Source organism: Perissodus microlepis, chromosome 9, assembly GCF_051167445.1.
Source record: "Perissodus microlepis isolate ML-2025 ecotype Zambia chromosome 9, ASM5116744v1, whole genome shotgun sequence".
NCBI lineage: Eukaryota > Metazoa > Chordata > Actinopteri > Cichliformes > Cichlidae > Perissodus > Perissodus microlepis.
The window spans coordinates 30,742,289-30,756,934 of record NC_140469.1 but is presented as its reverse complement, the minus strand read 5'-3'; the positions used below and the strand labels follow the sequence as shown (position 1 = coordinate 30,756,934).

At 42.5% G+C, this 14,646-nt stretch overlaps 1 protein-coding gene across 2 annotated transcripts in view; it reads left to right on the top strand.

Moving 5' to 3' along the window:
- The window catches only part of LOC146380829 (sodium channel protein type 3 subunit alpha-like), a 267,758-nt gene that overhangs the window by 214,425 nt on the left and 38,687 nt on the right, over positions 1–14,646 (top strand). For both annotated transcript variants that reach the window (XM_084939857.1, XM_084939858.1), the window contains exons 23-24: positions 106–229; positions 13,833–13,987. In XM_084939857.1, the coding sequence (XP_084795983.1) occupies positions 106–229; positions 13,833–13,987 (279 nt within the window). The remainder of the gene's footprint in view (positions 1–105; positions 230–13,832; positions 13,988–14,646) is intronic.

Here is a 14,646-nt window from a genome sequence, read left to right as displayed (position 1 = left end):
TTTGTTTATTCGTTTTAATCGTGAGTAGGTGATATTAACCAGTCGCAGGTCGATGTGGTGAAGGTGACGAGTCCATGACTGGTTGTTTGTTTTTGTTTTATTCAGCCGAAAGACGACATCAGCCTATCAGAGGGCAGCACGGTGGACCTGAGGAAGCCTGGAGAGGAAGAGGATGAGTACTCAGAGATGGCTGAAGAGGCGATGGACCCTGACAACTGTTTCCCAGATAGTAAGCACACACACAGACACACACACAATTAAAGACAAGCGCCTTAATTTAAAGGATGTTTTTGATTGGCTGCTGCTGTGCATTTGAGCATGTGTGTTGCGTCCCTGAGATGGACTGGCAGCATGTCCATGGATGCCTCCCTGTTTCAGTAAGCTGATGGACAGATGGAAAAGTAATACTGCAAAGAATAACTTCCTTAATCTCCCCATCCACAGATTTTTTTTGTCCTTGTGAGCCTTTATTCATTATCTTTCAACTTAAACAACTCCGATGTCAAAAACAACTAAATCTGCTGAAAGAATTCTTGTATTTAATTAACCCTCTGGGGTCTAAATCTTCATAGGTGATGACGCCATCCCGGTCACTGTTAACCCCAGTCATTATGTTCCTGGAAAACACAGATCAGAAACAGAGTTCAGCATCTGTAAGAGTGGGAGTGTTTTTTATCCCTCTGCTGCTTTCGAGGGGTTCTCCTGTTTAGCCCCATCTCATCAAATCACCGCACATTCCAGTAAGCAACCTGTGTGTGCGATAACCACACCGAGACCATGTCTTTGGACAGAATGCCTGTATTGTGCTGTGAATGTGGTGGTATCGATACAAGTACCAGTAGTGTTAAAGCTCAATGTCAAACCTGAGAAATCAACAGTTAATCAATAGTTAACCAAATAAAGCAATCAAATGTATCTTTATTTTAATGGAATAGTTCAAAAGCTACATCGTTTGTTACATTTTTAACAGAGTAATTTGTAACTTGTTACAACATTCCCAAAACCACATCCTTACTTCAGCTCCACCATGATGCACATTCACAAGATTGTTTTCCATCTTCTTAGTTTCTAAAACAGTGTACTTTACCGTTTCACTTCATTAAGCGGATTTCTTCAGTTCCTTCTTTTTCCATGTTTTAATCCAGCTTTCATATCAAGTTGTAAATCTACCACCATACTGGTCTTAACCAGTACAATCATTACATTTCTGTATCTCAGTATCTGTTGAAGCTGTGGAGCTGTATCCTTTCAGACTCTCGTGGTTTCACTCGCCATGAGAGCCCGTCCACACCTCCCACTTGCCCCAAAACTTTCAGCAAGAGATTTATGATCCTGTTCTGACTAACCCAGGTGAAAAGCAAACACCTTGTTTCCTTCCTGACTCAGCCGGTTTCCTCCTGGAGCGCAGAGATTTGTCTTAGACCGCGTTTGGCGCAGGCTAGTGTGGCAATGATGCAGAGGCACAGGGGAGCAAGAGAGACTGGGGGAACACTGGAGTTTTATTGGGCTAACATCAGCCAATGAAGGGCAAGTTCATGGAGAGCGGAGGTGAAATATGATGTATTATGTTCTAACGGTAGCTGCAGAACTTCAAGCACATTTATTTCTGTCTGTATGCAGATGACACACAGCTGTTCATTTGCATATTGCCAGATTTCATTTTCTTCACATGCACTTTACACAACGTTGTACCAAGATAAGAAAGATAAGGCGGAGCAGGTCATTATCAGAGCAAAAGAAGAGAGTATCTGTGATTTATAGGAGCTACAGCGGGACAGATGGTCATCAGTCAAATAACCTGAGGTCAAACATCATCCTTGCCTTTGCAGCTCTCTGAAACAACGCTGCAAAGCAACGCACAAACACGTGCAGTGCCTGACTTTCAAAATAAATGTCCTGGGGTAGTTATAGGAATTGAATACATATTTTCAAAGTAAAAGCTGAGATAATTTAAGCTTTGATGGGGAAAAGCCTCCAAGCTTTTTGCTTTTTGTGATACAGCTATATAGTCCAGTTCTTTTGTTTTGCTCTACACTAAAACTTTAAGTCAGATTATGAGAGTGACACTATTGATGCAGCATTTAAAATGCATTCCACAGATTGTACTGCCATCGGCCTGTACACATAGGATCTGTGGGGGTGTCCTGTGGGGCACTTCAGCATTAGAATTGGATCCTCTGAGATAAGATCTGTTTTATTGATCCCAATAGGGAAACTCATTCCCTGCATTTAATCCATCCTGAGATTTCAGAACTGCAAAGCCTGGGGACCAGCTGCAGCTGTAAGCCAGTACCGTAGTCAAGAGCACCGTCACAGGTGAATAAGGCAAGTTTTTGATGGGAGGAGAGACCAGAGCTCCCCAAGGAAACCCATGCAAGCACACATAGAAGGTGCGAACTTTTCACAATAAGTCCCAGGATCCAACTGCTGCGAAGCAACAGTGGCAACCATCGAGCAATGTGCTTCAGGGCTTACGTAACTGAACGGCCTCCACGGCACGACCAGTTCCAGAAAGTCTCATGGATTCTTGATTAGATTGGGGTTTTGAAAGTATGGGGGGCAGCTCATTGGCTATGATTAATGTCATGTTCCATGAGTCATTTAGCTGTTGTTGTAAAGTTTGGGTGGCTGCATCCACATGAAAACCACGATGCACAGTTCACTTTAAATTGAATCTGCTGGGATCTTTTTTGTGGTTTCAAGTTCCAGTGAAAGCATCTTTTGTATTATGCAGATATGAATGCAACTTAATTTGATTAGAGACGTGTATAAGTGCTTAGCTATTTTTCTTTGTGGTGGTAGTACTTATACATTCAATTAAGTGCACTCCCATCTGGTTTAGTTCACGTATTTCCCAAAATGATGGTAGAATCTGGACATGTTCATCTATTGCTGCCTTTTTGGTCATGAGCTTGGTTTAAAGTACAAAGCCTCTGACTTGCAGGGAGTGGAGATGCATCCCTGCAGTCACATAAAGGTTCCACTAACCACAAGCCCATCCCGCCACCCACTTGCCCCAATACTTTCACAACGAGATTTATGATCCTGTACGGACTAACCCAGGTGAAAAGCAAACACCTTGTTTCCCTCCTGACTCAGCCGGTTTCCTCCTGGAACGCACAGATTTGTCTTAGACACAGTTCAGCAAAGCCAGCATGCCACAAAAGAGACACATGAGCTGTCGGGGGGATGGTTTGCACATGTTGGTAAAATGACTCAAAATGCATCGATAACTAATTTAATTTCATCAAGCTTTTCAGTTAAACCTTTATGTCTGTATTTGGCTTTGGGAGGTAATGTGAGGTTACAGTGGGAAGAGGCTCAGAAAGAATCAGGCCAGCCAGCTGGAAAACCCTCTCTGTGGAACACCTGCAGAGAATTCATTAGTGAGACTCCATCGTGTAACATGCAGTGTTTACAAGTGACAAACATCTTGAATGATTCAGAGCAATTAGACAAACTGTAGATTATAACAATGCAAGCCACATTTTAAGTCCCCATGCTTACAAAAAAAGTATCTACTTTTGTGTCTATTTATCAGTTTGTTAATTGATAAATAAGAATACAAATAAATGCTACTTCATAAATTGGACTGGATTTTGCCAAGAGACTCTTTCCAAGACTGTGTTTTCTGTCATGTGTGCCGTTACAGTGTTGGATGCTCTTGTTAAACATGGCCAGGATGGACATAGCCAAGGGGTCAATGGGCTCCACATTTTGAAGCCTCAGTGTTAGCATTTTGGCTGCCACAACTTTGACTTGCTACTACCAAAGCTCTGTGTCCAAAGTGTGAAGTTGCCGATACCTGCATTAGTGCTACGTAATAGACTGCTAAAATCCTTGAATTTAACTCACTGAAACTGAAGCACAGGCTTTTTGTACCATCTGCTAGTACAATTAACTGCACAGACAAGCCCTTAACCTTGAGCCTGAATTGAATCCAAACAGGTCTGTTATGAAAAACTGGCTGAAATTAGCCACAGAGGCCAAACCGTTCTTCATAGCAGGCTGTAAACATGTTTATGTCTGCTGTACTCTTGGACATTTTGACATGGAAGTCTGTGAGACTACAGTTGCTTCCACGCTGGCTTTATTCTTCACCCACATCAACTGCCATTTGATAATCTTTAATATGTCTAATATGGTCATTTCAGGCTGTGAAAGCAATACAGAAGCCACACTCAGAGCCAATAAGAGTGAAGCGGACTTAAAGGAGTGCGTTTCAGGCACCATTTTTACCTCCCCCTCCCCTTCAGAGTGAACTGAGAGGCTGTACCAAGGTCTAGTGTACGGTAAACAAGGATTATTATGAACTGTGACTTATGCAAAGCCACTCTAGTAGAGTTCAAAAAGCACAATGGTTAGCCTTTAAGATTAACAGAAACAGTTTGACTTTTACACTGTTGGTTACCGAATGAAACAGTGCAATGCACGAATGGCCCACACATTATGATTCCCCACAGGAAGGAAATAGGTTTTACAGCTTAAATACTACCCAGTAAAGACAGCCTGCATGCCAGAAGCACTGGACATGAGACTGTACTGCCACACAATTGAGCACTAACCATATAGCACATGGACATGAAAGCCTTCCATACATAATAAACATAATTCACTGTGACACAATAGAAGAAAGGCTCTTGATATTGGTAATTCTGACCCTGGTATCGCTCGGTACTGGATCATATTTTGCAGAGGCTCACTCTCCATCACTTTCCAGTGTTAAACCAAAGCGGGGCCCGTTCCCAGCGAGCGGTGCTTTGTATGAAAGCGGCTGCCAAACAGCAGATGTTGTATTAGCTTTGATTCATTTAGAAGATTGATGCGTCCATCGCGAATGTCCCAACACGCCAGCCGCTTCTTCCTGATTCAGCAGAGTCCTTCACAGCAGGCAGACGTTTGTCACCGGCTGGACTCGGATCAGCCGCTGGAGCAGCGACAGCAGAGAGATGAACACGAACGAAAGTCCTTCTTTATGCTGCAGTCCTGTCACCTGTGTGTCTGTGTTAAATACTGATGAAAAAGGGAAAGAGGAAAATCAAAGAAGGAGAACATGAAACCAATAAGAAGAAGAAACTGAACAGAGAGGAGATGAAGGGAAGAGTGGCTGAAAAACAGAAAGGGAGGAGAAGAAATTCTGTGAGAGAACAAACCTCTTACTGTCGACCCATCTGGGGTTAGCTTTTGTTTAGGTCTAATGCTACAGAGTTCCACACAGACAAAACTGTATTAAAAGGGCTGGAAATTAACTCTAAGTTGGTTGAGTTTGAGACCACGTGTTACTCTGAGTGACCTGGCGGGCCGTGCGTTGCCACTGACTCTCCTCTCCAATCGGTTTTAAGTCATTGGAGTGGAACAAGAAGAGTCATCGAGATATTTTCACCTCCCTGACCCTCGATGGGTCGCCGGCAAGCGGGTGCATGATAAGAAGCTATAGACGAGAGGAGATGAAAAACAGATGAGTAAGATGTGAAAAGAGACAAAAGGAAGTGAGAGAAAGTGCAAAACAAGGCGGACCTTGACGGTATGAACCTCACTCTCCATACCTCTTGAAGAAAAATGTTGTTCTGGCTGATACAGAAGATGTGATGATGAAGATCGGAAGGGTGAAGATGAGGATAAAATGTGCGAGAGAAAAAGAAGAAAGAGCTGCTAATTAGAATTTAAAAAAAGCTCAAGAGAACAAGTGAGACGAAAGGAAAACAGAAGAGAGAGGAACAGGAAGCGAGGACAGAATGGCCCAGAAGGAAAGATGATGATGATGGTGGTGTTTGACCTGTTGACCTTTTGACCTTACTGACATCAACAGATTTTTGGATAGAGAAACAGATTTCGACCTCCGGCGTGCTGCTGCTGTTGCCGCCTGGCTTCCCTCCTGACTCAGCTCACAGTCCCTTTACACACTGGACCAGTACCACCAGTATGCTGACACAGCTCTGTGCTGCTGTGTGTGTGTGTGTGTGTGTGTGTGTGTGTGTGTGTGTGTGTGTGTGTGTGTGTGTGTGTGTGTGTGTGCGTGTGTGTGTGTGTGCGTGTGTGTGTGTGTGTGTGAGGGGAGCAGTGGTTCCGGCGACTCGGCCAGCTGCTGCAGAAGTAGGCCAGGAAAATGACTAACAGCAGCAGGCAGGCACCAGCTGTGTGTGTATATGAATACGAGGAGGAAGCAGTTTACTTTGCTGTATGTCTGTTTGTGTGTGTGTGTGTGTGTGTGTGTGTGTGTGTGTGTGTGTGTGTGTGTGTGTGTGTGGCCATCTGGATGTTCAGGACAAAGGCAGAGTCCCGGGAGTGTTTTAACATCTCCACGCTGCCCCACGTTTAAACCCACGGTCAGGCGGTCCCCACTCATAACAGCTTTATAAGGATTTATTGGCGGGGCTTCAAACCAAATGTAAACAGATCTCCATCCTGATCTTCTCACAGCTCATCACACATGGTCAGGGCGTGATTACATTACATTTTTCAGTTACCATTATGTCGTTACTTGCGTTACAGAGGCTGGGCAGATAGAAATGGGAGAGACACATCAAACAAACGTGCTTTTCTTTCTGTGCTGCAATCAGCTCGTTTCAGTTTGCGTGCTGGCAGGAGGGAAATGCCGGGGCGTTACGCCGATACAGCTTTTGAGGAGCTGTTTTATCTTCATTACTTTTATTTTTGTTGCACAAAAGGACGAGAGCGTGACGGTAAAGTGGAAACTGTCCAGGACAGAAACCGCCGCATCGTGCCGCTAACACAACTTCAGCTCTTCGCGAGCGTCTGCACAGGGACGAGCTAATGCTAAGCTAGCAGAGCGATCTTACACCTGAAACAAAGGTAACAAAGGCAGTGACGGGCAGTCGGGCCCAAAGGTTTGTGACCTGTTCGTGTTTTTATAGTAGAATCACCATGGTGATGGCTTTGAAGTGTCTTTGTGCTGGTTTTGTTGTTTCCTTTGTGCTTTGTGTTCATACATAGAAACTAATAGAAAGCTTGTATGTGGGTCGTCATTAGGACAAAGTTTTGTGTTGGTGTGTGGGTCTGTAGCTTAAGTGTCATATTGTTAAGTTGTAATGTTAGAGCACTAACTTTCAGGCCACTTTAGAGATTATCGGGACTGGAGTGTTAATGCCACAAGTAGCGTAACAAATTACTTTCTTTAGGAACTCAGTGTGTAACGTACTGCATTGCTTTAAAAAACAGGAAGAAGTCATGTAAAATATTACCTGATGGACATGATGTGTTCTGTAGTTTTACTATTAATCCTGGGTTTGAATGTACACATGACAACAGTAAGATAAGAGTAAAGAGTAAAAAGACATATGAGGAAAGATAAATAAGAAAAAGGAAGGTTCAGCCTCTTTGAGAACATTAAAATCGCACAGATTCAAACTTTTCTTGCTAACATGCAAATGCTGGAGGAGTGTTTTTAATCCTCACAGCGCTGCAGTGTCAGCTTTGAAGAATTGTTTCTGTGCGTTTTCATGTCTTTGTATATATTTATACACATGTGGTATATGTGTGTGTTCCTCCATGCTGTGATTACAAAGCACAAAAAGCAGCGTGCCTCCCTGCTGCTCCCTCTAGCTGTCAGGAAGACAGAGTGCGTGTGTCGGCCTGAATGGCGACGCTCCCCTGCCGCTAATTATTCATCAGGCGGGAAGAAAGGTCGGTCGAACGGGGAAAGCTCAGCGAGTAGCGCTAACGAGCTGGAGAACGGCAGCATAAAGAAACTCCTCAGGTGAATGAAGGTCATCGGTTCGCTTTCACATTTCCTGCTTTTACCTGATCAAACCAAACAAAGGCCTCTTTATTTCTGCTTTAAAGGGGAAATAATTACCCGAGCATTCAGTGAGGGGAAGACAGCTCCAAAAGATGTACTTGACCCTGTGAGACCTGAGCTCTGAAGCAACACTCATACTTTCTGAGAGGAAGTTCACATGTATGCAGTTGCAAGTGGGATGAAAGGGTCAGTGTTTATCTGCGGGAGCTGATAAAGGTCGTGTGTTCGCTTTTTTAAAGCACACACTGAAAACAGAATCTCCTCCTTCTGCTCAAGTGTGAATCGACTTACATGATCACCTGACATACATTACATGAGATATATTAAAGATGACTTACATCCCCGAAACAGCTTTGAAATGGTTAAAGTTGAACATATCACAACAATCTGCCTGAGCGAAACAAACCCAGCAAACTCAAAGTAATCCTATACTTAATGCACTCCATATTAAACATTGTGCAGTCCTGCTTTACAATTTAATGAAAGAAAAGAGGAAAATTTGAGGCCAATTCAGCTCCCAGACTCTTGTATTACTGTATGACACCGTGCTGTGTGAGTAGTTGCATTGTGCAGTTTAGCATCGTCTTGCTGACATATGCAAGCCCTTACTGAAGGATCTGAGAGGATCTGTTGCTCTAAAACCTGTATCAGCATTGATGCTGCCTGCTAATTCCTTACACTCCCATCCAATCAGAGATTCGGGCTTTTGAACTGAGTGCTGATAACATGTCGGATGGCCCCTCTCTTCTCTTTAGTTCAGAGGATGTGCCGTCCACCTTTTTGACAGCAGTGTTTCTGGATCGCGTTCCCATGTCCTTTCTTCTCTGCACAATGACGCGTTAACCTGCGTGTGTGGATGGGATGGTGAGCTGTGTTCCCAGACAGGGATTTCTGGAAGCATTCCTGACCCCATCACAGAATCAGGTTTTAAATGTTGTTCTGCCTTTTTGTTTAGTTCAGATTCAGATTTTTTTTTATTGACATGAAATTAATATGATGTGATGGCCCATTTTAGCCCATATAGAGTGGTTGCTAGGTAACACAAAGATGTCATAATATCTGATATACATCAAATCCTTCAGGGTCCTGCCTGTTAGGTCACTCAGCTCCTGCTGCTGTATAGTGTAGTCAGGATGGTGACTTTCAGCACGTTATATCTCTCTCCACCACATTTCTCTCAGTGTCTGTTCTTCATGAGATTGCTCAGTGGTTTTATTTTACTGCATTTACTACCAGTCTCCCTCTGGCTTTATGTTTGCTTCCATCATTGTCATCAAATTAAAAGTAAAATGTGCAAAGTGAAGTCTTTTTGGGGGCTCTTGGTGGAAAAAGAGACCCACATCAGAGCAGGTTTGGTTGCTTTCAGTCGTCTCCAGGTTGCTGCTGTAGTTTCAGTATTTTCCCCGGGCCCAGAGCCGACACACACGAACAGGTTCTGATGTCCTGGCACAAACATTCACTCACTCTTATCTCCACTGAAACACACACACACACACACACACACACACACACACACACACACACAATGTACATATATGTGCTTTACAGGTGTGCACACAGCAGGTCATCATTTAACATGAATGCAGAAAATGTATCAGCTCCACTGAAGATATAAACACAGACATTCACTGATTCAAGTCAGACTCACTCTCTCCCCCTCACACACAAACACACAGACACACACATCTGTACTAACAGTGAGCGTTAGATTAGCTGCCTCATTAGTCCTCTAAATGCCAGCTCATTGGTTAATGTTTTGATGCCACGCGACACACGATTGAGACAGAATATGCGAGTGTGTTTCTGCCTCGGTGGGCAGCGTGTGATGCCTGCAGAGGCGGCAGCAGCAGCGTTTACTGCTCCTCTAACTGAAAGGTCTCAGGTATGAGCCGACACAAGGTGGCTGCTGAAGGGCCCCTGAGCAAGACGCGAACATGCCGCCGCCTCCTCTGTCACACTGTCACATGGATCTTTTAGCGCTTTGTCTTGATCACTTAAACGCTTCCTCCTAATGTGAGCCGAGATTCTGAGGACAGCGTGTACTGAACCTTTCACCCACCAGAGGTAAATCACTGTGGACATCTACTGTTAAACAGACCCAAAACTGCAGTTCTTGTTTAAATATTTAGTCATTTTGATCACATTATTCATTTTTTGAACCACTTTCCTCCTCACATCTTCAAATTACAAGGGTTCAGTTTGAAGTGTGAAACTTTCCTGCAGCCGACTGAAGCCTTTAGTTGATTTACGTCCATCAGCAGCTTTACTTATCGTTGATGTGCAGCCGACAAATCTGCAACAAATCAATTAAATCTGTATCAGAATCAGAATATATTATGAATTCCTGAGAAAGTTATGAGGTATTAAAGCACAAGCTGTACCTAATGAAGTGACCCGTTAAGGTATATATAATTAATTGACAAAGGGGATAAGTACAGGATCTATTACAAGGAGAAACTAAAGAAAATAAAAGGTTATTAAGTGTATAATTATTGTAAATGACTGGTCATGGCCATCCTCCAGCACCTTCACAGCCCGCGCTCTGCTCGTTATGTCTTTACTTAGTTGACTTTACTACTCGCCCGACTGTTTATTAACCTTTGTTTTATTTTAAATGTGACATTAGTTTTATATATGAAGACGAACGTAGTATGCAGAGCATAGGGAGCTGAGGCTTATGATGTCAGCTCACTCACTCGCCCACCAGACACCTTTTGGAAGAATATTCACATTTGAACTTTCTAGAATTTCTGCTGATATAGTATAGGTGTGTGTGTGTGTGTGTGTTGAGATTGTGACATTTATGTGGAGGCAACAAGGATCAAATGCAATCACCTGGCAGGAGATCATTCAGGAGCGTTTTCTCAGTAGCGTTCAATAACGGATCGATGGTCTGCACAGCAGAGATCGAGAGCAACGAAGGAGGCGTCAGTTTGACCAACAGGTGATGTAACGAGACATTCAGTAAGAGTTTATAGCAGCAAATGTGTTTATTAAGACTGCAGTCAGTACAAGCAGAGGGGGTTTCCTAATGCACACACGCACACAGATAATAACTCTTGCCAAGTGGGCTGATTGAGTGTCGGATTACTGTTCACTTGTTTTCATTGGATTATCCGACTGACATATTGGAGAAAAGCCTATTAGTAGCCATGGAGACAGAAAGCCGGGGTAATCAGAGCTCTAATTACAGGCAGACGAACGCGGCAATCAGCAGAGTGAAGAGCAGCTTGTGATTTTTTTCATTCTGTTTGTTATAGGAAACCACCATGAAACCAGGAGAAAATGTTTTCACTTACTTTACCTAAATATGTTACTCGCTTTATGGATTCATAGAGTGATATGTGACTACATATTTATTACGGCTCATCTTGATGGCAGTACTGGGGTGCCTTAAAGTTGAAGGCCTTAAGTCTTAACAACTAAAATGAAACAATGATAGAGTTGAGCTGCCTTTCTGTAAAAGCACAGTAAAAGTTTGGTGTTCATCAGGGCTCCACTCTTGGGCCACAGTTATTCCTCTTCCATATAAATGGCTTAAATCCAAATATATAGTTCTCTTTATATTTGCAGATTTTCCTTTTTGTTTAAGTCTAATTTTCAGTCATTGAAAAAGATTCTGGTGCAGTTGAAACAAGTAAAGTTTTTTTTTATCAGAAAAATTCACTGACAGTTCTTAAATCATCAACTGGTGTTAACTGAAAATCGGTTTACTTCATTTTTTTTAAACTGTACCCAAACGCTTGCATTGTTTCCTGTAATCATAAGTTTGAAGGAAACAGAACTACAGAATTTGCCTGAGAATCCCAGGGTTTGCAAACAAGCTGGCATCTTCCAAGCAAGCTACAGATGATTTCAGCAACTTGCTAGCAGCCAAATAAAATGCGAGGAGGTTTTTGGTTGCACTTTTAACCAGCAACTGCCAACAATGTCCAGACCTCTCACCAACTGGTTGAGGAATAGTTATTTTTCTGTAGGGACTGGGAGTCACCGGGGGGTCACCAAAAAGTCTCTACGACTGTGTGACTGAGGTTTAATTGACATCCGGTGGTTCATAGCAAAACAAACTGTCAGCAACTAATAAATACTCAGAGAAATCAAAAGGGGGGGAAAAACATTTTTTATGTTTTAAGTGCCAGCTTTTTATAGCCCACAAGTGAGAAGTACCCACAGTTCATGTCATACCAAAGGAGTATTTCTGTTCAGCTCTCACCATCACAGCATTCAAACATTACCAACTCACCAGCACTTGGTTATCAAAACCGTGAGATGCCCTACCCCTAATGCTTAAATGTTGAAATAATCACGCTTAAACCTACGGAAGCAGTTTCAAATGGAGGAAACACAAACTCTGTCCATTCATCCATCATGCAAGTAGGAAAAGGCCTGCATGAAATAACATTTGTTAACAGATGCTGGGGGGTTTTGTCTGATTTTAGCAGGAATGAATATAAAACACAAGCATCAAATTAACATGGCTGAGAAATTGCAATTAGTAGAAAAAACTATAGTTGTGTAGCTACTCCTGGAAAAATATGGATGGGAAAGTTGCTGCACAACAGATCATAGAGTTGAGTCATGACCCACCCCTCTCTGTGTGATGTCACCGCTGAGCCATCACTCTCCACTGACCACATGCACTTGATCAAGTTTTCAAGCTCATTCCCCCATCTCCACTGTCAGTTACTGAGCCATCATCATGTCTTGCCAAAGGGAACGTCAGCATCCCTCACTCAAGCAATCATTGTCTTGAAGTTCCCGGTCCTGATTGTGAGTCAACATCAGGTTGCAATCTGCTGTTCTAGTAGCCCAAACTGGCTGAATCCGGACATGCTAGCAGCAAGCTTTTAATGTGCGATAAAGCAGGAATAACGGGAATCTGATCCTCGCTTCATCAGCACTTACTCATAGGATGATGCACGGCAGTAAGTAACTGGCTGAGTGATAATATCACTGCATTTCAACGCAGCTCAGCAGTACTCAGTGTACAAAGTGACGACACGCACTGATAAAAAAAGAGAAGCACAAAGCTGTAGTGTGTTTTTCATCTTAAGATCTTTTTCATCAGAGTTTAAATGACAGACGCAGATCAGAAAGTTATAGAGGAAAAACAAAATAACTAGAATCTGTAACTAAGTACCTCAGATTTTATCTAAACTTTACATTTTACCTTGTTCACTTGAAAACTTGAAAAACTAAATTAATTTGACAAAATTCATCTTATTGGCTCAGGTTTCTTTTTTGTACCACTTCACTATCATTTTAATCACCCACATGAAATCTATATCATTTCATATAAAAATACCAAATATTGAATTCAGTCAAATAATGTATTTTCCATAATTTCCTTGTACATATGCAATGACAATAAGGTGCTTAGACAGCTTAGTAACTGAATCTTTGGCCACGTTTGATATGAACATCGCATCTCAGTGGAACAGGAGAAATATGACAGGAAATATGAAGAAAGACACAAAAGGTCATTTTAAAGAAACATGAAAGAAACTGGAAAGTGGATTGAAAGAGTTAAATACAGTTTGGAGCAGAAAATAAATCTGCTGCAATCTGCACGCACACACACGCACGCACACACACACACACGCACACACACGCACACACGCACACACACGCACGCACACACACACACGCACGCACGCACGCTCATTGGGTTGTTGTGGGAAAGCAGAAGCTTAACATCTGCCGAGGAGTCGGGGCTTATGCAAGAGAACACACACACAGACATACACAGACATACACACACACAGCACTTTAGGCTCCGGGTCATCTGCATACTACAAAGCAGGCGTGTTGTGGTCCTGAGTTTCTGTTGTAGCGATGACACCAGCGTGCCCCGAAGCAAGGCACAACTGTGAGTTCAAACTCACACAAGCTCAGTTTGTTAAACTTCATGCAATCAAGGAAAGGAGTCGACGGGAGGAAAACCTCTCATCGTGCTCCTTTGTTATACCTCATTATTATGATAAGGACTTCAAAGTATCTGACGGTTAAGGTGTAATGAAATGAATGTGCAGTCATTTTTCTGTCTCTTTGTGTGCTTCTCTCTCGCCCACAGTGTGCGTGGCCAGGTTTCAGTGCTGCGACATCGACACCACCGTAGGTCTCGGACAGATGTGGTGGAGGACGAGGAAGACCTGTTACCAGATTGTAGAGCACAGCTGGTTCGAGACCTTCATCATCTTCATGATCCTCCTCAGCTCCGGAGCGCTGGTCAGACACACACACACACACACACACACACACAGACACACACACACAGTCTCCTTCAGCTTCATTCTAACTGTAATAAAGATCATTTTTTACTAACTATTGTTTTATTTATTGCGGTTGTCTTTTTAACTTTATGTTTTTGTATATTAATGTACTTTCATTTATACAATAAATGAGCTCTATTTACATTTATATATTTACTCAGTAAAGTAACTGAACTAAAGAAATCCTCTGGCTTCAGTTGACTGCAACTGTCTAATGAAGGCAGCATCACTGAATTAGTTTAATGAATACCAGTTTACTTCACTGTACTTTAGTTTATATCACTTACTGTATTTATTTGTGTTTATATACACAGTATTACTAATATATTCTACTGTCAGACCCATTTTAGTTCATCGGCCCATTTAATCTCAAATGAGCCAGACCAGTAAAACCATTAAGCATTCATAAAAACGTCTTTGTTTCTTTGTCTCCTGAGTCTTTGTGCTGAAAAATAAACCGTATGAAAACATCCACTTTTTATCTGAAGGATGAAGTCAAACTCCGGCCTTACACAGATTTACATTTAATGAACCGTCTAATTACAGAACAGATGATCAACACATTTTCAGTTCACTTTCAAAAATTGAGACAAACAGCAGCAACATAAATCCGTT